The following is a 27,042-nucleotide window of genomic DNA, read 5'->3' on the forward strand; positions in this document are numbered from 1 at the left end:
GAGATTTAAGATTACACCACTGACCACACACGGCAAATGACTCCATCACTTGGTGAACTTTGACCTTCAAGCCTAACCAAAGAGGAAAAGAGAGAACCAAGGCAGGGGGAGAGACAGAAGGGATGACAAGTCAATGTAATGATATCTTACCGACTTAGCTCTGATATTTTAGACCTTAGAAAAATAATCATCCAATTTTCAGGACATTAATATACTAGTGTACATTATAGGAAAAGGTCAAGTAGGAAGTGGTCATTCTAGTAAAGTCTTTTCATTTCAGTTCCCAAACATAGACCATGTCATGATTCTTACTTCCTTTAATCTGAACTTAAAACTCTGTATGTAATAACAAGAACTGGCCAATAGGCTTGTTAGACCTCAAAATCTCTTTTCTGAAAAACTTCTTGAAACTTTACACATAATTCATCCTTTTCTCCGAGCCCAGAGTCTAGTCCCTCAACAATTACTGTAGTGTTTGTGTCTGCAAATTGCTCTGAATATCTGTCTCTAGTCATAACAGAGGTATGCATCAGCCAAGCATCCATATTGATTATGATGCCTGTGGTTTTAACAAGGTCCATGTGGTCCCTCAATGGGAGAACACCATGCATCGCTCTGTCCCCCTCTCCCTCTCTTGGCCATTAATATAACTCATTATGCTTGCGACCAGTGTTACTTGAGAGCAATGTCATTATTTTCCCGGTCCTGGTTCACGCTGATTCAGTGAGTTTGCCATCGTTCTGTTTCAGCACCAGAGATATTTGTTTTCCTTCTAACTAAGGAGAGGAGAGGTACAGTAAAGCTGTGTAAAAATATTCTAATAAAAACATTCCTATTAGGAACACATGGATGGAATCCCTCAGATGGTACATCAACAGTCTTGGGTGTGTTGGTTGGCTGTGAAATCACGGGCGCCTGTTTGATTTGATGGCTAGTCAAAGCAGTTGTGAATGTTATTGCTAAAGGAGACAGACTTTGCAACGTTGCAACAACAACAAAAAAGTCCATTAAACATTGTGTGTTACTCAACTGCAAAATACACAAGGGGCCAGGAAGTAGTAATGCGAAGGTTGACTCATAACCCGCAGTCCCTGCGGTTATATCTGCGGGGCAGGCGGGTTTAGGGTCATGAAATAGTGTGGATGAAGGGCGGGTGGGTGGGTGGCAGGCAGGCGGGTTGAATAAAGAGATAACAATGCATAAAACATTTGCAATTCATATCTATAGGCTACATTTAGGTTTTTCTTTCAATTCTATCTGGCTTTAGGGCTCCTGAGTGGCGCAGTGGTCTAAGGCATTGCATCTCAGTGCAAGAGGCGTCACTATAGTACCTGGTTCGAATCCAGGCTGTATCACATCCAGCCGTGATTGGGAGTCCCATAGGGCGGCGCACAATTGGCCCAGCGTCGTCCGGGTTTGGCCGGGGTAGGCCGTCATTGTAAATAAGATTTTGTTCTTAACTGACTTGCCTAGTTAAATAAAAAGTTCAATAAAAAATGTAAATTCGAAATTTAGTGCGTAGCTAAGCTGTAAGACCTAACTGTAGTATCAAATACACGGTAATTGCCAAATGCTTTTGGGAACTTGGGCAGAAAAGTTAACGTAGATCCACTGTGGCAAAAAGGACAATGTCAGAGTTGAATTAAATAGAGAGGCGCTATACAAATTTGACAGTCACAAGATTGGGACTTCAAAATGGCACGTCAAGGGAACTGTACTGTTCAGATGGGTTAAATGGAATAGTAGGCTACATGAAATCTGGACACTGACTATAGTTCTATGACCTCTCACATAGCCTAATATAATATTAATTCCTGTAGAATGAAGCATTTCTTAGAGTAAAATTCTACACCAAATGTACATTTTGATTCAGGAACAGGAGTGGTGAAATATAATTTCTTTCTTTCAGCATCTTGAGAGTATGAATGTACAGTTAGGGACCATGTGTAAAGGTGATATCTTGATTAGCATCATACAAGCTGATAGTATTTCAATCACATAAAACATGCATCCAAGCTGAACTGAAATCTTAATGAAATACATTTTGGGTCATTTTAACAGCTTTTAATTTCCCAAAAACTGGTCATTTTGATAAATGTACAAAAAATAGTCAAAGTATTTTTTGTTTTGTTATTGCATTTTCTCTCCGGTCTCTAAACGTCTTTAAAAACATAAGAGAAGTACATTCACACCAGTTGACTTTTTCCACATTTAAAATTGATTAAATTGAGATTTTGTGTCACTGGCCTACACACAATACCTCATAATGTCAAAGTGGAATTGTTTGTAGAAACGTTTGCTAATTAATAAAACCTTTAAAGCTGAAATGTCTTGAGTCAATAAGTATTCAATCCCTTTGCTATGGCAAGCCTAAACATTTGCTTAACAAGTCACATAATAAGATGCATGGACTCAGTGTGCAATAATAGTGTTTAACATGATTTTTGAATGACTACCTCATCTCTGTACCCACACATACAATTATCTGTAAGGTCCCTCAGCCGGGCAATGAATTTCAAACACTGATTCAACCACAAAGACCAGGGAGGTTTTCCAATACCTCGCAAAGGCAGTTATTGGTAAATTGGTAAAAATAAAGAAATAAGACATTGAATATCCCGTTGAGCATGGTGAAGTTATTAATTACACTTTGGATGGTGTATCAATACACCCAGTCACTACAAAGATACAGGCGTCCTTCCTAACTCAGTTACCGGAGAGAAAGAAAACCGCTCAGGGATTTCACCATGAGGCCAATGGTGACTTTAAAACAGTTACAGAGTTTAATGGCTGTGATAGGAGATAACTGAGGGTGGATCAACAAGATTGTAGCTACTCCACAATGCTAACATGCATGACAGAGTGAAAAGAAGAAAACCTGTACAGAATTACAACTATACCAAAACATGTATCCTGTTTGCAATAAGGCACTAATGTAAAATGTGCAAAAATGTGGCAAAGAAATTAACTTTATGTCCTTGGGGCAAATCCAACACAACACATATTTCTTCAAGCATGGTGGTGGCTGCATCATGTTATGGGTATGCTTGTCATCTGCAAGGACTAGGGAGTTTTTTGTTTAGGATAAAACGAAACGGAATAGAGCTAAGCACAGGAAAAGTCCTAGAGGAAAACCTGGTTCAGTCTGCTTTCCAAAAGACACTGGGAGACAAATGCACCATTCATTAGCACAATACCCTAAAACACAAGGCCAAATATACACGAGTTGCTTAACAAGACGACATAGAATGTTCCCAAGTGGCCTAGTTACAGATTTGACTTAAACCAGCTTGACAATCTATGGCAAGACTTGAAAATGGCTGTCTAGCTGTGATCAACAACCAACTTGACAGACATTAAATTATTTTTCTAAGAATAATCCAGGTGTGCAAAATTCTTATAGAACCAGAAAGACTCACAGCTGTAATAGCTGCCAAATATAATCTAACATGTACTGACTCAGGGGTGTGAATACTTATGCAAATTAGATATTTAAATCTATTGAATTTATTTTAAATTCAGGCTGTAACCCAACAAAATGTGGAATAAGTCAAAGGGTATGAAAACTTTCAGAAGGCACTGTATCTAATTATAGACAATTTGACTAACAAATCCCCTTCAACATTTCGGAAATGATCAGCAGAAACATAGACCTATCTAAAAAGGCCTGTCAAAAAATGTTGTTCGCCGGGACCTCCCGAGTGGCGCAGTGGTCTAAGGCACTGCATCGCAGTGCTAGCTGTGCCACTAGAGATTCTGAGTTTGAGTCCAGGCTCTGTCGCAGCCAGCCGCGACCGGGAGACCCATGGGGCGGCGCACAATTGGCCCAGCGTCGTCCGTGTTATGGGAGGGTTTGGCCGGCAGGGATGTCCTTGTCCCATCGTGCACTAGTGACTCCTGTGGCGGGCCGGGTGCAGTGCGCTGACACGGTCACCAGGTGTACGGTGATTCCTTCAAGACATTGGTGCGGCTGGCTTCCGGGTTAGGTGGGTATTGTGTTAACCTCTACGGGCCACGGGGGCAGTATTGAGAATTTTGAAAAAAATATGTGGCAATTTTTAACTGCCTCCTACACCAACTCAGAAGCTAGGATATGCATATTATTAACACATTCGGATAGAAAACACTCTGAATTTTCTAAAACAGTTTGAATGGTGTCTGTAAGTATAACAAAACTCATATTGCAGGCAAAAACCTGTGAAAAATAGATTAAAAAAAATGAGAATTTTGTGACTGTACTATTTAGTGTCATTGTTTTAAAGATACCACAGTGAGAAAGGATTCAGTTCGCAACTCCTACTGCTTCCACTAGATGTCAACGATCTTTAGAAAGTTGTTGGAAGCATCTGTGATGAATACAGACCGAATAAGAAAGCTTACAAGTTGACACGTCATCACTTCATTTTTTGCGCCTGCGCATGAATCTGAGAAGAGTGCCTTTGTCATTATCGTTTATTCTAGACACTTGATAGGTTGTGTGAAAATATTACTGATGTTTACTGATGTTTCACGTTAAAAATGGACCAAAAGATTAATGATGAACAACGTTTGACATGTTTAAACAAACGTAAATAGATTATTTACTAGGTTTTCTTTAGCTTTTTGACGTGACTTTACACTGCCCACCTCATTTTGTGGGAGCCTACTGAACGCTAACTATTTGGACATAAATTATGAACTTTGTCAAAAGAAACCACATTTGTTCTGGACCTGGGATCTCTGGCAGCGCCTTCTGATGGAGATAATCAAAGGTAAGGGGATATTTAGAATGTTATTATCGATATTAGATGATGCTAATGCTAACGGTATAGCTTAGCTTAGCTTAGCATATAGCTTATTGTTGTTAGCATAGGACCCAGTTTATGCAAAATGTGATTTCCCAGTAAAGTTATTTTGAGATCTGGCCATTCGGTAGCAATTACGAGATGATAATATATTATTCTTTGAATGACAATATTATAATTTACCAATGTTTTCGAATAGTAATTCCGTGATTTGTAATGCTGGATTCACTGGGTGCATTCGAGCCGAAAAAAATTCTGAATTTCACCGCGACTGTAAATGCTGTTTTTGGATATAAATATGAACTTGATGGAACTAAAAATGCATGTATTGTATAACATAATGTCCTATGAGTGTCATCTGATGCAGATTGTCAAAGGTAAGTGCATAATTCTAGCTAGTTTTCTGTCTGTTGATGCCCTTCTTTGAATTGGCTAAACATTACACGCAGCTATTGTCAATGTACTCTCCTCACATAACCTAACTTTATGCATTCTCCGTAATGCCTCTGAAAATCGGACAGCGTGGTTAGATTTAGGAGATATATCTTTCAAATGGAGGAAAATAGTTGATTATTTGATTTTTTGAAATGATTACTCTTGCAGTTTTGAATTCCCCGCCATGGTCACATGACAATGAATCCCAATACCGGGATAAGATCGGGATAAGATCCTCAACAGGTTAAGAAGCAGTGCGGCTTGGTTGGGTTGTGTTTCGGAGGACGCACGGCTCTCGACCTTCGCCTCTCCCGAGTCCGTACGGGAGTTGCAGCGATGAGACAAGACTGTAACTACCAATTGGATACCACGAAATTGGGGAGAAAAAGGGTTAAATAAAAAAGGGTCAAATTCCACTCGCCATCTCTCACTGTACAGCACATTTTCTATCGGACAATTAGCGGGTTAGGATCGGGAGCGGTCCTCAGATTTTCACTTTATCACATAGTCAGGTGGTTGCGGATGGGTTATTAGCAATTGCAGGTGGGTGCGGGTGAACAAACAGCTGACCCGCACATCCCTACTGGGAAGTTTAGTATTTTGTTTTGAGACTATTTAACTAGCTTAGGCATTGTCCTTCAAGAAAAATCCAGCATGTTCAATTTTAGTAGATTAGTAAGACATAAATAGTGCTGGGGCAGAAATGTCATTCCAGTGAGGACTGGTCATGTGAAGAGCCTGCTGTTCTGAGGAGCATGCTCTGACATATGGGCTACTTGTGGCTAAAATGGATCTGTTTCTCTGAAGATAAAAGGAAGACACTTCTCCAGTCTTTCAGCTCCCTACTTCAAAGCCTGGCAGGCAGACAGTTTAAAGATGACAAAATGAAATGATTTGATTATTTTGGGTGAGTTTGGATCAATAGCATTCTTTTTGTCCCTGTCAGGCCGTGGAGGTTTGGCCCTAAGGGCAGCGGGTTAATGAGTGGAATCAGGCAGAACGCGCCATTCCCCAGACCCTAGGGGTGTTTAATCTCAATGCCCCATTCTAAACTGTGTTAACAGCAAATAGCACAAATTCCACTCAGGGACAGTAACTCCACACATCTATTTTATAGTACACATGCATACACACTCCACACAAGACATAAAGGGAGACATACACAAAGGGAGACAGAGACCGACAGACAGACACATGCGTAATACATTTTTACATCGTCGAAACTACAATTCTAAATTTGGATCACAATTTGAATCGACTTTGAGTGGAAAAACAAGCGAGAACCTTCATTGTGGTTGAAGTCAACTTTCCCCCCAGCTAAACCCAGATCCTAGCAAAGCAGAGTCATGCCCAGTTCCCAGACTATAAAACCCATCCAGTGAGGAAGTGTGATAATATAAAAGTGTAACGGTCAATCCTTCACATCCCTGGCACCATGGGCACCATATGGTCCCTGTTAACAGTCCTGTGAATTCTACACAGTCTGGGTTCTAGGACTGGTCCACACTGTGAGGCTATGGACACACACACACACAAATTAACATCCCCCATGTTCTGACACTTCCAAACAAATCCACACAAGGCAAGCCAAGGACAATCCGTGGCTAAGTCCTGCGCTCCCTCCCTCCGTGTGTCAAGGTTATCACCCAAGTGTGTATTTGTGTAAAAGAGATGGGGGCCTGCATCTCAAATGGCACCCCATTTCCTATATAGTCCACTACTTTTGACCAGAGCCTTATAGGCCCTGGTCAAAAGTAGTGGTCTATATAGGGTATAGGGTGCCATTTGAGATCGCGGCCTCTGACACCTCGCTCTTTCCAGGGAGGGAGAGGAAACCAGTGACGTGAACACAATCGCTTCCTCTCATTCAAACTGTAACCATGTACCATGTCTGCTAGTAGCAGCACAGCTATGGATGACAACAATCTAATAGGGGATGCTAGTAGCTAACTGGAGGCAGAATCGGTGACTTGCACTTTCTCTCCCTAGAAACAAACTGGACTTCATTAGACGAAGACGAAAGAACATGACGAGCGAAGCCAACCAATCAGGGACGAGCTCCCTGTGCCCCATGTGGATCAATACAAACTAATCAAGATCTTCCTGCAAACACATTTTTTGAGCCTTGCCAAATAAGATTCTTCATAAAAGAGAAATTCATCTTGCTCTCTCTCCAACCCTCATCTCTCAAGGGTAGACCAGAAGGCCTCCAAACGACACAATGAAAAGACCGTAATAAACTCATCCAGATGAGGACGTGGCTCTCAACAGACTGCTATATTTTATCCAGAGCTAATACAGTATAATACAATATCTGGAGCGCACTCTGAGCCTCGTGCCCAGCTGATCCTGAAGGACATGTCATATCAAACTGAACTGAGTCACCATGGCAGCGGGACTATATAAGTGGCCCTGGCCCTAACTAAGCAGCCCAGAGCCCGTGTTTTACCATGCTGATGTCTCTACTGCTATCGCCACTGTCCTCACACTGCTGTGAATGACTAGTCTTAGGGATAGAGGGATGGGGCGAGAGAAGAAGAGAGGGATGAGAGAGATCAACATTGCTTGTGAGGAAACATAGTTCAGAGGCACTGCTCTTTTCTAAAGGGAGGGATACAGGAGAGATGGAGACATGTAGCGAGAGAGAGAGAGCCATCGACCGGTTAGAGAGAGAGAGCCATCACCAGTTAGAGAGAGAGACATCACTAGTTAGAGAGAGAGAGAGCCATCACCAGTTAGAGAGAGCCATCACCAGTTAGAGAGAGAGAGAGAGAGCCATCACCAGTTAGAGAGAGAGAGAGAGCCATCACCAGTTAGAGAGAGAGAGAGCCATCACCAGTTAGAGAGAGAGAGAGAGAGAGAGAGAGAGAGAGAGAGATCACCAGTAAGAGAGAGAGAGAGAGAGCCATCACTAGTTAGAGAGAGAGAGAGAGATCACCAGTAAGAGAGAGAGAGAGAGCCATCACTAGTTAGAGAGAGAGAGAGCCATCACCAGTTAGAGAGAGAGCCATCACCAGTTAGAGTGAGAGAGCCATCACCAGTTAGAGAGAGAGAGCCATCACCAGTTAGAGAGAGAGAGCCATCACCAGTTAGAGAGAGAGAGCCATCACCAGTTAGAGAGTCATCACCAGTTAGAGAGAGAGCCATCACCAGTTAGAGAGAGAGCCATCACCAGTTAGAGAGAAAGAGAGCCATCACCAGTTAGAGAGAGAGAGAGAGAGCCATCCCCAGATAGAGAGAGAGAGAGACATCACCAGTTAGAGAGAGAGAGAGACACCACCAGTTAGAGAGAGAGAGAGAGCCATCACCAGTTAGAGAGAAAGAGAGACATCACCAGTTAGAGAGAAAGAGAGCCATCACCAGTTAGAGAGAGAGAGAGCCATCACCAGTTAGAGAGAGAGAGAGAGAGACATCACCAGTTAGAGAGCGAGAGAGACACCACCAGTTAGAGAGAGAGAGAGAACAAAAGAAGAACAGACCTGGAAACAACCACACATTCACAGCCCAGTAAGCTATACAACATCAGAAATTCATACAGATGGGCCCAAAACAGCACAGAAGAATACCAGAAAGCAACCTGGAACCAAAATATCCAAACACTCTTAGATAACTTTCTGGATACCACATTCACTCACAGTAAAGAAGGCATCAATCTAGCAGTACGAAACATCAACTATATATTCAGGCAAACGGCAAAAGAAGCACAATTGAAATTGATAAAAAACAAAACTAAAAAAATCACAGATGACAACTGGTTTGATGCAGATTGTAAAATTATAAGGAAAAAACTTAGAACACTATACAACCAAAAGCACAGAGACCCAAATAATGGTGAATTACGCCTTCATTACTGTGAGACTTTAAAACTCTATAAACGTACACTCAGAACCAAAAAAGCACAGTACAACAGCAAGCAGCTGACACTAATTGAGGAGTCCATAAACACAAACAACTTTTGGCAAAATTGGAAAAAACTAAAAAAATCTAAACAAGAGGAATTAGCAATACAAAATGGTGACATATGGACAACCCATTTCAAAACACTCTACAACACCGTTCAAATTGACACAAACGCAGAACAACGCCAAATCCATGAGAAGTTGAATGGATTAGAAAAAGCTATAAAGGACAATCAAAACCCATTGGACTCCCCAATTACTGACCAGGAGCTCTATAAGAAACTTCAGGCTCTCAAATTTAAAAAAGCCTGCGGACCTGATGGCATCCTAAATGAAATGCTCAAACTCACTAGTGCAAAATTTCAATTGGCTATATTAAAATTGTTTAATTTGATCCTGAGTGTAGGTTATTTCCCTGACATCTGGAATCAAGGACTCATAACCCCAATCTTTAAGAATGGAGACAAATTTGACCCTAACAATTACAGAGGCATTTGTGTGAACAGTAACCTGGGGAAGGTTTTCTGTAGTATCATCAATGTAAGAGTTCTAAACTTCCTTAATAAGCACAATGTCTTGAGTAAAAGCCAAATTGGATTTATACCAAAACATCGCACAACTGATCATATTTACACCTTACACACCCTGATAGATAAACATGTCCACCAAAATAATACCAAAATATACACTTGCTTTATCGACTTCCAAAAAGCATTTGATTCTATTTGGCATACAGGACTGTTCTACAAAGTTATTGAAAGTGGTGTAGGGGGTAAAACATATGACATAATTAAATCAATGTATACTGGCAATACGTGCAGCATTAAAATTGGTAAGAAAAGGACAGAATTCTTTAACCAGGGGCGGGGCCTTCGTCAGGGTTGCAATCTGAGCCCTGCACTCTTCAATATTTACATTAACGAATTGGCCACTATTCTAGAAAAATCCTCAGCCCCTGGTGTTAGTCTCCACAATTCAGAAGTTAAATGCCTACTCTTCGCAGATGACCTATGCCTGCTGTCACCCACAGCACCTGGCCTACAGCAGAGCCTGGACCTGCTAGAGCAGTACTGCCAGACCTGGGCCCTGGCAGTAAACCCCAAAAAGACTAAAATAATGATTTTCCAGAGAAGATCCAGATCTCAGGGAATTAGACCAAAGTTCTCAATTGGTACAAAATATATAGAGTACTGTACACACTACAATTACTTAGGTTTAAAAATAAGCTCAACTGGACACCTTAATGAGGCAGTGAATGAACTGAGAGAGAAAGCACGCAGGGCATTCTACGCCATTAAAAAGCAAATTCAAATTGAAATACCTATTAAAATTTGGCTAAAACTAATTGAATATGTCATTGAACCAATTGCACTTTATGGCAGCGAGGTGTGGGGTCCACTTGCAAAACAAGATTTCATCAAATGGGACAAACACCCCATTGAAACCCTACATGCAGAGTTCTGTAAGATTCTCCTACGTGTCCAGAGGAAAACTACAAACAATGCATGCAGGGCAGAATTAGGCCAATATCCACTAATAATAAAAACTCAAAAAAGAGCAATTAAGTTTTGGAAACATCTAAAATACAGTGACCCCCTCTCATATCATTACCAAGCCCTGCAATGCCAAGAGCTGAGCAAAGAAAAGAGTCCCCTCATCCAGCTGGTCCTGGGGCTGAGTTCACAAACCTGTTCTACTAACACACTGAAGCCTCAGGACCAGAACATCCAATCAATCAGAATAAACCAAATTACAACACAGTCAAAACAAAACTACATTGCTTATTGGGAAACACAAGCACAAACACAAAGCAAAATGCAGTGCTATCTGGCCCTAAATCGACAGTACACTATGGCTAAATATTTGACCATGGTTACTGATCAAAACCTTAGAAAAACCTTGACAAAGTACAGGCTCAGTGAGCACAGCCTTGCCATTGAGAAGGGTAGACACAGGAAAACCTGGCTCCCTGTAGAGGAAAGGCTGTGCAACCACTGCACAACAGCAGAACCTGAGACGGAGCTGCATTTCCTGACAAAATGTCAAAAATATAAAACAATTAGAGAGTGTCATTTCCCCAAATTTGAAATCCTTATTCAAGGTTTTAAAGACCTCTCTGATGAGGATAGGCTACCCATCCTGTTGGGGGAGGACGCAGAGAGCTGTGGGTTGGCAGCGCACTACATTGCTGCCTGCCATAAGTTGAGGGACAGTGTCTGACAGACCAATAAACCTGCACATGTCCTCAACTGTATGATTATTGTTATTGTTGAATGTATGGTTATATTGACCGTTGGTTATTGTTGTTACTGTTGTCCCGTTGACAATTTTTGATTCTCATTTTTATTTATTTTTTATATTGTAAATATCCAAAGTAAGCTTTGGCAATATGTACATTGTTACGTCATGCCAATAAAGCGAATTGAATTGAATTGAGAGACACCACCAGTTAGAGAGAGAGAGACATCACCAGTTAGAGAGAATCTACTAAAAATCTACATTTTTTTTAGGTAACAACAAATTCCATCCCTTCTAGACAATGTCACTGTAATAGTGAAGGTGTAAACTTGGCAGTAGAAAACCTAATCAGTATATTTGACCTCTCAGCTTCTTTATCAAATCTAAAAATGTCAAGCAGACAACCTAAGAAAATTAACAACAATGACAAATGGTTTCATGAAGAATTCAAAAACCTAAGAAAGAAATTGAGAAACCTGTCCCTACCGAAAACATAGAGACCGAGAAATCCTGATCCTTCACTATGGTGAAACACTAAAACAATACAGAAATACACTATGGAAAAAGAAGGAACAGCACGTTAGAAATCAGCTCAATGTAAATGAAGAATCCATAGAATCTAACCACTTCCGGGAAAATTGGAAAACAAACAACAACACGAAAGAGGAGGATGTCTTCCAAAACGAAGATGTATGGATAAACCATTTATCCAGTCTTTTTGGCTCTATTTCAAAGAACAAACAGCAAAAACATATACATGATCAAATACAGATGTTAGAATCAACTATTAAAGACTACCAGAACCCACTGGATTCTCCAACTACATTGAATGAACTACAGGACAAAATACAAACCCTTCAACTCAAAAAGGACTGTGGGGCTGATGGTATCCTAAATGAAACAGCGATCTTGGGAAAATCCTCTGCATTATCATTAACAACAGACTCGTACATTTCCTCAGCGAAAACAAATGTCAAATTGGCTTTTTACCAAATTAGACCACATATTCACCCTGCACACCTAACTGACAAACAAACCAAAACAAAGACAAAGTCTTCTCATGCTTTGTTAATTTCAAAAAATCTTTTGACTCAATTTGGCATGAGGGTGTGCTATACAAATTGATGGAAAGTGGTGTTGGGGGGAAAACATACGACATTATAAAATCCATGTACACAAACAACAAGTGTGAGGTTAAAATTGGCAAAAAACACACATTTCTTTCCACAGGGCTGGGGGGTGAGACAGGGATGCAGCTTAAGGCCCACCCTCTTCAAAATATATATATATCAAAAAATTGGCGAGGGCACTAGAACAGTCTGCAGCACCCGGCCTCACTCTACTAGAATCTGAAGTCAAATGTCTACTGTTTGCTGATGATCTGGTGCTTCTGTCCCCAACCAAGGAGGGCCTACAGTAGCACCTAGATATTCTGCACAGATTCTGTCAGACTTGGGCCGTGACAGTAAATCTCAGGAAGACAAAAATAGTGTTCCAAAAAAGGTCCAGTTGCCAGGACCACAAATACAAATTCCATCTAGACACCGTTGCCCTAGAGCACACAAATAACTATACATTCCTCGGCCTAAACATCAGCGCCAAAGGTAACTTTCACAAAGCTGTGAACGATCTGAGAGACAATGCAAGAAGGGCCTGGAGAAGAGCCCCCTAAGCAAGCTGCTCCTGGGGCTCTGTTTACAAACACAAACAGACCCCACAGAGCCCCAGGACAGCAACACAAGTAGACCCAACCAAATCATGAGAAAACAAAAAGATAATTACTTGACATATTGGAGAGAATTTACAACAAAAAAAAATGAGCAAACTAGAATGCTAAACACACAAAAAAACATCCTCTCACTGTTAACTGCGTTTATTTTCAGCAAACTTAACATGTGTAAATATTTGTATGAACATAACAAGATTCAACAACTGAGACATAAACTGAACAAGTTCCACAGACAGAAATTGAATAATGTGTCCCTGAACAAAAGGGGGGGGGGGGTCAAAATCAAAAGTAACAGTCAGTATCTGGTGAAGCCACCAGCTGCATTAAGTACTGCAGTGCATCTCCTCCTCATGGACTGAACCAGATTTGCTAGTTCTCACTGTGAGATGTTACCCCACTCTTCCACCAAGGCACCTACAAGTTCCCAGACATTTCTGGGGGGAATGGCCCTAGCTCTCACTCTCCGATTCAACAGGTTCCAGACGTGCTCAATGGGATTGAGATCCGGGCTCTTCGCTGGCCATAGCAGAACACTGACATTCTTGTCTTGCAGGAAATCATGCACAGAATGAGCAGTATGGCTGGTGGCATTGTCATGCTGGAGGGTCATGTCAGGATGAACCTGCAGGAAGGGTACCACATGAGGGAGGAGGATGTCTTCCCTGTAACGCACAGCGTTGAGATTGCCTGCAATGACAACAAGCTCAGTCTGAATCTGCTGTGACACACCGCCCCAGACCATGACAGACCCTCCACCTTCAAATCGATCCCGAAACAGAGTACAGGCCTCGGTGTAACGCTCATTCCTTTGACGATAAACGCGAATCCGACCATCACCCCTGGTGAGATAAAACCGCGACTCGTCAGTGAAGAGCAACTTTTTTGCCAGTCCTGTCTGGTCCAGCGACGGTGGGTTTGTTGCCGGTGATGTCTGGTGAGGACCTGCCTTACAACAGGCCTATAAGCCCTCAGTCCAGCCTCCCAGCCTATTGCGGACAGTCTGAGCACTGATGGAGGGATTGTGCGTTCCTGGTGTAACTCGGGCAGTTGTTGTTGCCATACTGTATCTGTCCCGCAGGGACCCTGGGCATCTTTCTTTTGGTATTTATCAGAGTCAGTAGAAAGGCCTCTTTAGTGTCCTAAGTTTTCATACTGTGACCTTAATTGCCTACCGTCTGTAAGCTGTTAGTGTCTTAACGACCATTCCACAGGTGCATGTTCATTAATTGTTTATGGTTCATTGAACAAGCATGGGAAACAGTGTTTAAACCCTTTACAATGAAGGTCTGTGAAGTTAATTTTATTTTTACGAATTATCTTTGAAAGACAGGGTCCTGAAAAAGGGACGTTTATTTTTTTGGTGAGTTTATTTGGCCCTAAACAGAGAGTATACAGTGGAAGAATACCTAACCACTGTGACTGACCTAAAATTAAGGAAAGCTTTGACTATGTACAGACTCAGTGAGCATAGTCTTGCTATTGAGAAAGGCCGCCAAAGGCAGACAGGCTATGTGCACACTGCCAACAAAATGAGTTGGAAGCTGAGCTACACTTCCTAACCTCCTGCCAAATGTATGACCATATTAGAGACACATATTTCCCTCAGCTTACACAGACCCACAAGAATTCGAAAAACAAATCCAATTTTGATAAACTCCCATATCTATGTGATATACCACAGTGTGCCATCACAGCAGCAAGATGTGTGACATGTTGCCACAAGAAAAGGGCAACCAGTGAAGAACACCATTGTAAATACAACCCATATTTATGTTTTATGTTTTCCCTGTTGTACTTTAACAAATTTGCACATCGCTACATCACTGAATATATATATTTCACTTTCACTTATTTCACTTGTGTTTATTATCTATTTAACTTGCTTTGGCAATGTATACATGTGTTTCCCTTGCCAATAAAGCCCCTTAAATTGAAATTTTAATTGAGAGAGAGAGAGCGAGAGAGAAAGGTGTAGTCTATGAGTTGGAGGGATGGCGGTTGAGAGAGGGATTAGGTTCGCACCAAGGGAGAGATGATGGGTACATTTATTTTTTATTTCACCTTTATTTAACCAGGTAGGCTAGTTGAGAACAAGCTCTCATTTGCAACGGCGACCTGGCCAAGATAAAGCAAAGCAGTTCGACACATACAACAACACAGAGTTACACATGGAATAAACAAACATACAATCAATAATACAGTAGAAAAAGTCTATATACAGCATGTGCAAATGAGGTAGGATAAGGGAGATATGGCAATAAATAGGCCATGGTGGCGAAGTCATTACAATATAGCAATTAAACACTGGAGTGATAGATGTGCAGAAGATGAGTGTACAAGTAGAGATACTGGGGTGCAAAGGAGCAAGATAAATAAATACAGTATGGGGATGAGGTAGTTGGATGGGCTATTTACAGATGGCTATGTACAGGTGCAGTGATCTGCTCTGACAGCTGGTGCTTAAAGCTTGTGAGGGAGATAAGAGAGAGGAATGAGAGTGTAGGAGGTGCAGGGTGAATGGAGGGCATGGTCACACCTGCCCACCGGGCCTACATGGGGAGACTAGATGCCTACTCCAGCTTCAAACTCCCACTTTGAACCACCCCCTCCCTATTTCTCTCTCTCTTTCTCTCTCTTCAACATCACTCCATCTCATGTACATTCTACATACGGTTTATATACAGTTGATTTCTACTCTCTCTCTGTGTGACCTGATCATCTGTAGCTCCCCTCTCCACAGACTTGAGCTCACCAAACAAACTGACGCCTCGAACAATAACAGCCCAGAGCTTGACTAGTCTAATCCCTTCACCTCTACAACATCTATTGACTTCATTTGCAATGCTAAACATGCTTTCAGGGCACAGAGAATAACAACAGCTTCCAGTATGGCCTTGCTTTATGTGACCTTGGGAGACCGAACACATCTCTGCCTCTCCAGGAAAGGATATTTTTCTCGGCTTCTCTTCACCGTTTATGGCCCATTAAATACCTAATACCTTTCTAATACCGCAAATTACTGCCCCATTTAGTGGAATTAACTCCAGAGTCCTCTCTCCTGGTATACACACTCTAAATAACTACAAATATTTACCCATCTTTCCTACAGGCCAGAAATATCAGTATCAATATCATTTCCCTCTGGAGTAAGATTTTGATGTTACATTTTTTTTTAACCTTTATTTAACTAGGCAAGTCATTTAAGAACAAATTCTTATTTACAATGACGGCCTACCGGGGCGGCAGGGTAGCCTAGTGGTTAGTAACCGAAAGGTTGCAAGTTCAAATCCCCGAGCTGACAAGGTACAAATATGTCGTTCTAACTTCAGTTAACCCACTGTTCCTAGGCCGTCATTGAAAATAAGAATTTGTTCTTAACTGACTTGCCTAGTTAAATAAAGGTAAAATAAATAAAAATAAAAACAGTGGGTTAACTGCCTTGTTCAGGGGCAGAACGACCGATTTTGACCTTGTCAGCTCGGGGATTCGATCCAGCAACCTTTCGTTTACATGAAACAACGCCTCCCATGTTTAATGTAGTTATTCGCAGTAGAAGTTGTAATTCTCCGTGTGTGTGCGCACGTGGCTATAGATATTGATTGTAAGGTCACAGGGGGAGAGGGTCCTGCTAAATCACCATAGAGAATAAGCGAGCACCTGGGCTGTAATGCGCTTACTCTTTATTACACAGAGATAAATACGATCCATATAGACCCTGTCCTGGATAATTATGTTAACATAGACCAATTCATCAGTGTGTGGTCCCTAAGGTCCCTCCATACTTTTCTATACATTTATTACATACATATTCATCTTCATTAAACAACTACAGCATAGAGCCACTACCAAGTCCTATATAATCTCTTTTTAAGAGAAATATTATGAAGCATATCCACCCACCCATCTCTATAATGATGTCCGTCCGTATTGACCACTTCATCAGTGGGATCTGTACGTCTCTTAGCTCCGATACAGGACTGACTCTTGATTATTAGAACATAAGGACATTACACTGATGTTCTCTCCCCCCTCATACACCAGCACACACTGGGCACAGGGACGGCCCGAATGGCCTCACACACTGGGCCTACGGGGCAGTGGCTTACCTACACGCTCTCCTCTGGACACTGTTTAATTGGTCATCCTCTGAGCTGGACACCGGTGGCCTCGTGTCGCGTGTGGGTGTTTGTGTGTTCACAGCACACTGCTCTTTCCTCCCTTTACCTCATGGCGTGCCAATTCACGCACGCACAGGGGTTCCACATGAATACGGTAGATGTGTCTACGCATCATCTTACCTTGTCACACCTCATGAGGCCCAGGTATCGTAGTGACTTGCTGCTTCGGGCAATCTGTGTAGCTCCCTGGTCAGTGATCTCTTTACACCAGCCCGCATCCACTGTCTCTATGGTGCTGCTGTACTGGCCAATCGCTATCAGAGCTATGGAGACAAGAGAGGAAAGAAAGGCCATGTAAGTGATATGAGAGCGAGAGAGGAGGACAGGAGAGGAGAGGACAGGACAGGAGAGGACAGGAGAGAAGAGGAGAGGACAGGAGAGAAGCGGAGAGGACAGGAGAGGAGAGAGAGAATGCATAAACAGCCCGCTGGTTCGATGACCTGAGTGACTGTCACACACTATTCCATTGTTTAGACAGAGCGCACACACACACATTTACATTTGAGTCATTTAGCAGACGGCTCTCATCCAGAGCGACTTACAGGAGCAATTAGGGTTCAGTGCCTCGCTCAAGGCCACGTCGACAGATTTTCCACCTTGTCAAATTGGGCATTCAAACCAGCGACCTTTCGGTTACTGGCCCAACACTCATAACCGCTAGGCTACCTGCTGCCCAAACACACACATACATGATCACACGCCGCTGGCAGGGTGCCACTTTACCCTGGCACACTGTCCTTCCCCTGGCAGCGCTGTGACACATGCCAGCGCTCTAATGGATTAGTCCAGCAGCAGTCTAAACAAATGTGTGTGTGTGTATGTGACAAGGCTGACAAGCTAAGCACAGAGTGCCAAAGTAAAGAGGGGACATCATGCCAGAGGAGACAACCACGGTCTGTCACTGCGTGATCGCATGGTTACGTGTGTGTGTGTGTGTGTGTGTGTGTGTGTGTGTGTGTGTGTGTGTGTGTGTGTGTGTGCGTGTCCCTGTGTGCGCGAGGGGGCGCGCGCATGTTACTATGTTTGTAGTGAAACGCCGACCTCTCATTTCTGTCCATGGTACGTTTTTTTTGTTTCTTAGCAGAACAGCGTGAATAGTTTCAGTGTTTCCGGAAACAAACACGTACGCACAATCAAATCGCCGACCCGTCAAACGCTGAGCAGACGGACGAGCGGAACGCTACTCTGTGATCGATTAAAAGTGTCTCGACTTTGTTCTCTACACACTCACGCCATCACTAATGAGTGGAGGATGAGACGAAGGTGAAAGGGATGACAGAAGAGGTGAAAGGCAAAGTCAGCCTTTGTCTGCATGCTCTCTCATGTACTTAACCTCCATGTTGTTTTCCCTGAAAAACGTCTAACTTCAAATCTATTTAACTGGTAGCATGAGAGACCTCAGGCCTTGCCTTCAAAAGATGAACCCAAGCAGCCTAAATATATGTGAGGTTAAATATAGTGTAGGGTTATAATTGTCCCTGGAAGTGGAGCATGAGGTCAGGTGCTGGTCAGGTCAGAGTGTGAGGCTGAGGCAGACTCAATGAAATCGGCAGACTTGCATTTCAACCAAACTGCTCGCCGTCAATGCACTAACAGCATCAATACCTTTAGACACACACTCACACATAGACACAGAGAGACACACACAGACAGACACACAGACACACACAGACACAGACACAGACACACACACACACACACACACACACACACACACACACACACACAAAGGCATGCCCTCATGTCGACCTTTCCATTTCAGACATATTTAGCATACGTGACCTCAAATACACCATCAGCCCAAGGTATGAGTCAAGGTATCAGATTTAGGGTAGATTCTAGTTACAGTGTAATTCTCAAGGTATTATGAATGCATCATAATCACCTGTATATTTATAGACTGTTACAAAGAGCCACACACATTGACTATACACGTGCTAAATACAGTGCAGGTGGTCCAAAGCACCGCGTCATTAATTATACCAACCTTTATTGTACCAGTTTAGGATCCAAAGACTCATACAAGCACAGAACAAAGAAACCACATGTCTTAAACCAAGTGCCCTGAGCTACGTATACATTACACCCAATACTATATGTTACATTACACCCACACAGCAGGAGAGGGCTTTGAGGGAAAGGAGGTCTATTTAAAAAGCATTAAATGATACATTTCCGTTCCGCCATGAGCATACGGTAGGAGCCTTATTGGCCGGAGAGAGACGCTCGCCCCTGAGAGGGCTCGAGCAGAGATCTGTGCGTGTGTGAAAGAGAGACCGACCGACCGGACAGAGGCAGGGGGCAGAGAGCTAAAGAGCTTCCCGTACTCTCCTCGCCACCTCCCATTCCCCTTGTCTGTTCCCAGCAGGAGGACCTAAAACCAGATCAGTTGTCCTCCTTTGATGTTTGAATAAATTCTTACTACTACTCTCTCTCTCTCTCTCTAGGGAGGAGGGGGAGAGGAGGGGGAGGGTAAAATCTGGTCAGAAGGGCTTGGGAAAGTGTTCATTTAAATTTGACCAGACACACCACCGTTGCCGTAGCATCGCCCCATACATTTCCACTCTCCCCAACACCCCACCCTTATTTACATTTAAGTCATTTAGCAGACGCTCTTATCCAGATCACCCCCCCCCCTCCCCAAACCACTCCCTCCCCCGCAACACCTATCAGGACTTTGATATCAACATGACAGAGAGCTCGTCTAGAGCAGGGATCATTATCTAGATTCAGATGCGGAAGTTTTCTTCTTGAGTGGATGTTCGGAGAGCAGGAACATAATTACAAATCATTTGTATTACGGAGCTCAAATATTTGTCTAAAATATATAATCATTTCAAACCTTGCTTACATTTGTATATGATCACGTGTCTCTCTATTATGCGTGGAAATACTTGGGAACAGATGTCCCAAATTAAAATCATTTGGAGCTGATTTCCTGGTGATTTGTTCCTGTTATTTGTTTGTTGCTCAGAAAACATGGGGGGGTGGCGGCAAATTCGGCCCATGGGCCGCCAGTTCGGGAACCCTGGTCTAGAGGCAGGAGGGAGCTTAACACACTGCACATCTAAGAATGAAGCATGAAAAAGTTCCTTAGCCATTCCCTGATTGCAGTGGGATGCTACTCTTCTATATGCAGTGGTCCCCCTACTGCTAAACACATCCGCACTATAGGAAGGCCTAAAACAACACGCTCACACTACCACATGATGTGACACACATGGGGGGTGGGGCTTAAACAGGGGACAAAAGTCTTATCCATATGACATGTGGCCAAATGACATGAATGGAGAACATCTTAAATCAGATCCTAGTCAGTGTGGAGACGTAAAAGCGGGCCGACTGTCACTTAGGAGACGTCGTGGATCAGACAGACCCCCCCTGCAGCCGTTTCCCCTCAACAATAACTTCTGTACTGGTCTATAGTAACCCGGAAGGTTGCTGGATCGAATCCCTGAGCTGACAAGGTAAATAAAAATAAATAAAAATCGTCGTTCTGCCCCTGAGCAAGGCAGTTAAACCCAGTCTTCCCCGGGAGCCTCGACGTGGATGTTGATTAAAAGGCAGCCCCCCCGTACCTCTCTGATTCAGAGGGGTTGGGTTAAATACGGAAGACACATTTCAGTTGAAGGCATTCAGTTGTACAACTGACTAGGTATCCTCCTTTCCCTTTCCCTACTGCAGGTAGCCTAGCGGTTAAGAGGGTTGGGCCCGCAACGATAAGGTTGCTGGTCCGAATCCCCAAGCCGACTCTGTGAAAAATCGCATGATGTGCCCTTGTGCAAGGCACCTAACCCTAATTGCGCCTCTACGTCGCTCTGGATAAGAGCGACATGCTAAATGACTAAAAAAGGAAATTAATTTTCATCCTCCGTCTAGAGGACAGTCTGAGACAGCATCTACTACAACCTGCTATTGGAAACCATTGGCCATGGCCACTTACACAAGAGGAGCACTGCTTCCAGCCAGAATGCATTGTATGTAGATGGCCATATTATACACGATACCCCCCCAATTTATCCTGGGACCGTGAAAGCAAACCCTGATAAATACACGACACATTTGAGATGATCTCTTACCCTGCACTAGGTTGCACTGTGAATCCACGAGTGTGCATCTGTATCTGGATCTGTGTGTGTCTGTCCAGCGATGACGCTTGGCTATAGATAACCACGAGTGGTTGATGCATGGTTTTTATTATTCATGTTAACGGCGAGAGTTGATTTGGTCCTGGGTGAAAAATGCTCTACTTTTTTTTTTGTGCCCTGAGGCGACTGTACACACTGACTGTATGGAGAGAGAGAGAGAGAGAGAGAGAAAGAGAGAGAGAGAGAGAGAAAGAGAGAGAGAGAGAGAGAAAACTGCAGATAAGATCAACTGGCCCTGCCACACAGGGTTCAGAGAAGCAAAGCAACACAAATACACACAAACAAAAACACGCACGCACACACACGCACACGCGCGCACACACACACACACACACACACACACACACACACACACACACACACACACACACACACACACACACACACACACACACACACACACACACACACACACACACACACACACACACACACACACAAACCAAGACAAATACACCCGGGCTACATCTCTCGGACACAAATCCAATAAGGAACGGGAACTAAAACAAATGAGTCTGTGCCAGTATTACTCACACACATACAGAGGTAATGTAACACATGCACACACACACTCAAACACACAGACATACAGTACACACAGACCAACAATTTCATTAGACGTGTTTTTTTTTTTTTTTTTTTTTTTAGATGGATGATTCTGTCAAAAGACAAAGCTGGATATTCTTCTGTTTTCATTATGAAGATAACCGGCCTGTCTTAACGGAACGCACACACAGAATGATCATTCATGTAAAGGGGAGAGGAACATAGATCTACGCATATAGATACACAAAGTCACACACATACATGCACTAATGCACGCAAGCAACACAACACACACACAAACACTGATCTGAGAATTCAGAGAATTCCAATCCAATTCCTATAAACAACGGCAAATGGCACATGATTACCGGGAAAATGTCCATTCAGGAAGTTGACAACTCTATTTTTGGGAAGCCTTGCATGCTCAGTTAGTGCTAGACAGAGGGTCACAGTATAGACCATGTGCCTCAAACTAAGAGGGCCAGGTGACACACCCAGGCCAGTTTTAACCTTTGCTATTCCAAAAAGAAGTATACCAAAGATAACGACTTTACCCAGATAAACACCTAATTCCAGAGAAGCCTTTTTAATAGCGCAGGCACATCGACATTTAAAGAGGGACACTTTTATTTTGGTCAGTGCAGGTACCCGTGTTTCAACGGGGTTTCCATGTGCGACCATGCTTGTCGGCAACACATTCCATTAGGCTTCAATACCGTGGCATTCCTCTGGCCATATTCAGAGACAAGAGAACCCGGTCACCTGACACGTGCGCGCACATACAGGCTGAATCCCAAATCACTCCCCCCCCCTCCGTTTGAGGGTTCACGCGCGCCACCCGCCATTTGCACGGGTGTCCCAAAGATGAGGGAGTGAAAACGATCGAGGCTGCAAGGATTCAGAACGAAGTGATATCCCGACGCACTGCGATACGTTTGGAGTTTGCGCAATTGAAAAAATAACAAACGAGACGTGCCTAATTATATGCCATGTGCATTCGTTTAGGTTTGATTTGGAGACTTGACACGTTTAACAGATGAAACAGCTCCCAAATGAAACGTTTAACTGTTACTGAGGTTTAAATCCTGTAAAACGACAGAGGGTTTTGTTCATTTGAATTTCCTGCTGGTTTAATTATGTAAAAGTGGAACAGGAATTGCATCATTTCAAGTCAGGAATGTGTCCCGAAGCCGATTGGTTTGTTGATCCCTCGCCACTGTCAGGAAGTCACCCTCGGGGGTTCGTCAGCAACACATGACAACGGAAACCCCTCAGAGCGAGTTGGTAGGGGCGAAGGGGCGGTTTGCGATTCACCAACACTCTCTCCTATCGCACACCCTCTCCCCTCACGCACGCTACACAGCCTCTCTCCTCGCACGCTACACACCCTCTCCCCTCACGCACGCTACACAGCCTCTCTCCTCGCACGCTACACACCCTCTCCCCTCACGCACGCTACACAGCCTCTCTCCTCGCACGCTACACAGTCTCTCTCCTCGCACGCTACACACCCTCTCCCCTCACACACTACACATCCTCTCTCCTCACACACCACACAACCTCTCTCCTCACACACTACACAGCCTCTCCCCTCACACACTACACAACTTCTCTCCTCGCACGCTACACAGCCTCTCTCCTCGCACGCTACACACCCTCTCCCCTCACACGCTACACAACCTCTCTCCTCGCACGCTACACAGCCTCTCTCCTCGCACGCTACACACCCTCTCTCCTCGCACGCTACACACCCTCTCCCCTCACACGCTACACAACCTCTCTCCTCACACGCTACACAGCCTCTCTCCTCGCACGCTACACACCCTCTCCCCTCACACGCTACAGACTCTCTCCTCACACACTACACAGCCTCTCTCCTCACACACTTCACAGCCTCTCTCCTCACACACTTCACAGCCTCTCTCCTCACACACTACACAGCCTCTCTCCTCACACACTACACAGCCTCTCTCCTCACACACTGCACAGACTCTCTCCTCACACACTACACAGCCTCTCTCCTCACACACTTCACAGCCTCTCCCCTCACACACTACACAGGCTCTCTCCTCACACGCTACACAGGCTCTCTCCTCACACACTACACAGCCTCTCTCCTCACACACTTCACAGCCTCTCCCCTCACACACTACACAGTCTCTCCCCTCACACACTACACAGCCTCTCCCCTCACACACTTCACAGTCTCTCTCCTCACACACTTCACAGTCTCTCCCCTCACACACTACACAACCTCTCTCCTCACACACTACACAACCTCTCTCCTCACACACTACACAGCCTCTCTCCTCACACACTAGACAGCCTCTCTCCTCACACACTGCACAGTCTCTCTCCTCACACACTTCACAGCCTCTCCCCTCACACACTGCACAGTCTCTCCCCTCACACACTACACAACCTCTCTCCTCACACACTACACAGCCTCTCTCCTCACATGCTACAGACTCTCTCCTCACACACTACACAGCCTCTCTCCTCACACACTACACAGCCTCTCTCCTCACACACTACACAGCCTCTCTCCTCACACACTACACAGCCTCTCTCCTCACACACTTCACAGCCTCTCTCCTCACACACTTCACAGCCTCTCTCCTCACACACTTCACAGCCTCTCTCCTCACACACTACACAGCCTCTCTCCTCACACACTACACAGCCTCTCTCCTCACACACTGCACAGACTCTCTCCTCACACACTACACAGCCTCTCTCCTCACACACTACACAGCCTCTCTCCTCACACACTGCACAGACTCTCTCCTCATACACTACACAGCCTCTCTCCTCACACACTGCACAGACTCTCTCCTCACACACTACACAGCCTCTCTCCTCACACACTACACAGCCTCTCTCCTCACACACTACACATCCTCTCTCCTCACACACTACACAGCCTCTCTCCTCACACACTACACAGCCTCTCTCCTCACACACTGCACAGACTCTCCCCTCATACACTACACAGCCTCTCTCCTCACACACTACACACCCTCTCTCCTCACACACTACACAGCCTCTCTCCTCACACACTACACAACCTCTCTCCTCACACACTACACAGTCTCTCTCCTCACACACTTCACAGCCTCTCTCCTCACACACTGCACAGTCTCTCTCCTCACACACTTCACAGCCTCTCTCCTCACACACTACACATCCTCTCTCCTCACACACTGCACAGCCTCTCTCCTCACACACTACACAGCCTCTCCCCTCACACACTACATAGCCTCTCTCCTCACACACTAAACACCCTCTCCCCTCACACACTGCACAGTCTCTCCCCTCACACACTACACATCCTCTCTCCTCACACACTACACAGTCTCTCTCCTCACACACTTCACAGTCTATCTCCTCACACACTACACAGCCTCTCTCCTCACACACTACACAACCTCTCTCCTCACACACTACACAGTCTCTCTCCTCACACACTTCACAGCCTCTCTCCTCACACACTGCACAGTCTCTCTCCTCACACACTTCACAGCCTCTCTCCTCACACACTACACATCCTCTCTCCTCACACACTGCACAGCCTCTCTCCTCACACACTACACAGCCTCTCTCCTCACACACTACACACCCTCTCTCCTCACACACTACACAGCCTCTCTCCTCACACACTACACCTCTCTCCTCACACACTACACAGTCTCTCTCCTCACACACTTCACAGCCTCTCTCCTCACACACTGCACAGTCTCTCTCCTCACACACTTCACAGCCTCTCTCCTCACACACTACACATCCTCTCTCCTCACACACTGCACAGCCTCTCTCCTCACACACTACACAGCCTCTCCCCTCACACACTACACAGCCTCTCTCCTCACACACTACACAGCCTCTCTCCTCACACACTACACAGCCTCTCTCCTCACACACTACACAGCCTCTCCCCTCACACACTACACAGCCTCTCTCCTCACACACTACACAGCCTCTCTCCTCACACACTACACAGCCTCTCCCCTCACACACTGCACAGTCTCTCCCCTCACACGCTACACAGCCTCTCTCCTCACACACTACACAGCCTCTCTCCTCACACACTACATAGCCTCTCCCCTCACACACTGCACAGTCTCTCCCCTCACACGCTACACAGCCTCTCTCCTCACACACTACACAGCCTCTCTCCTCACACACTACAGTCTCTCTCCTCACACACTGCATAGCCTCTCTCCTCACACACTACACAGCCTCTCTCCTCACACACTACACAGCCTCTCTCCTCACACACTACAGTCTCTCTCCTCACACACTACACAGCCTCTCTCCTCACACACTGCACAGCCTCTCTCCTCACACACTACACAGCCACTCTCCTCACACACTACACAACCTCTCTCCTCACACACTTCACAGCCTCTCTCCTCACACACTAAACACCCTCTCCCCTCACACACTGCACAGTCTCTCCCCTCACACACTACACATCCTCTCTCCTCACACACTACACAGTCTCTCTCCTCACACACTTCACAGTCTATCTCCTCACACACTACACAGCCTCTCTCCTCACACACTACACAACCTCTCTCCTCACACACTACACAGTCTCTCTCCTCACACACTTCACAGCCTCTCTCCTCACACACTGCACAGTCTCTCTCCTCACACACTTCACAGCCTCTCTCCTCACACACTACACATCCTCTCTCCTCACACACTGCACAGCCTCTCTCCTCACACACTACACAGCCTCTCTCCTCACACACTACACACCCTCTCTCCTCACACACTACACAGCCTCTCTCCTCACACACTACACAACCTCTCTCCTCACACACTACACAGTCTCTCTCCTCACACACTTCACAGCCTCTCTCCTCACACACTGCACAGTCTCTCTCCTCACACACTTCACAGCCTCTCTCCTCACACACTACACATCCTCTCTCCTCACACACTGCACAGCCTCTCTCCTCACACACTACACAGCCTCTCCCCTCACACACTACACAGCCTCTCTCCTCACACACTACACAGCCTCTCTCCTCACACACTACACAGCCTCTCTCCTCACACACTACACAGCCTCTCCCC

The 27,042-nt window shown here is 44.6% G+C and overlaps 1 protein-coding gene across 2 annotated transcripts in view; it reads right to left on the reverse strand.

The window, feature by feature from the left end:
• Positions 1-27,042, reverse strand: part of fbxl17 (F-box and leucine-rich repeat protein 17) — a 336,364-nt gene that overhangs the window by 13,027 nt on the left and 296,295 nt on the right. For both annotated transcript variants that reach the window (XM_029716432.1, XM_029716433.1), the window contains exon 10: positions 17,384-17,526. In XM_029716432.1, coding sequence (XP_029572292.1) covers positions 17,384-17,526 — 143 coding nt within the window. The remainder of the gene's footprint in view (positions 1-17,383; positions 17,527-27,042) is intronic.

The sequence above is a fragment of the Salmo trutta genome, chromosome 27 (assembly GCF_901001165.1).
Source record: "Salmo trutta chromosome 27, fSalTru1.1, whole genome shotgun sequence".
NCBI lineage: Eukaryota > Metazoa > Chordata > Actinopteri > Salmoniformes > Salmonidae > Salmo > Salmo trutta.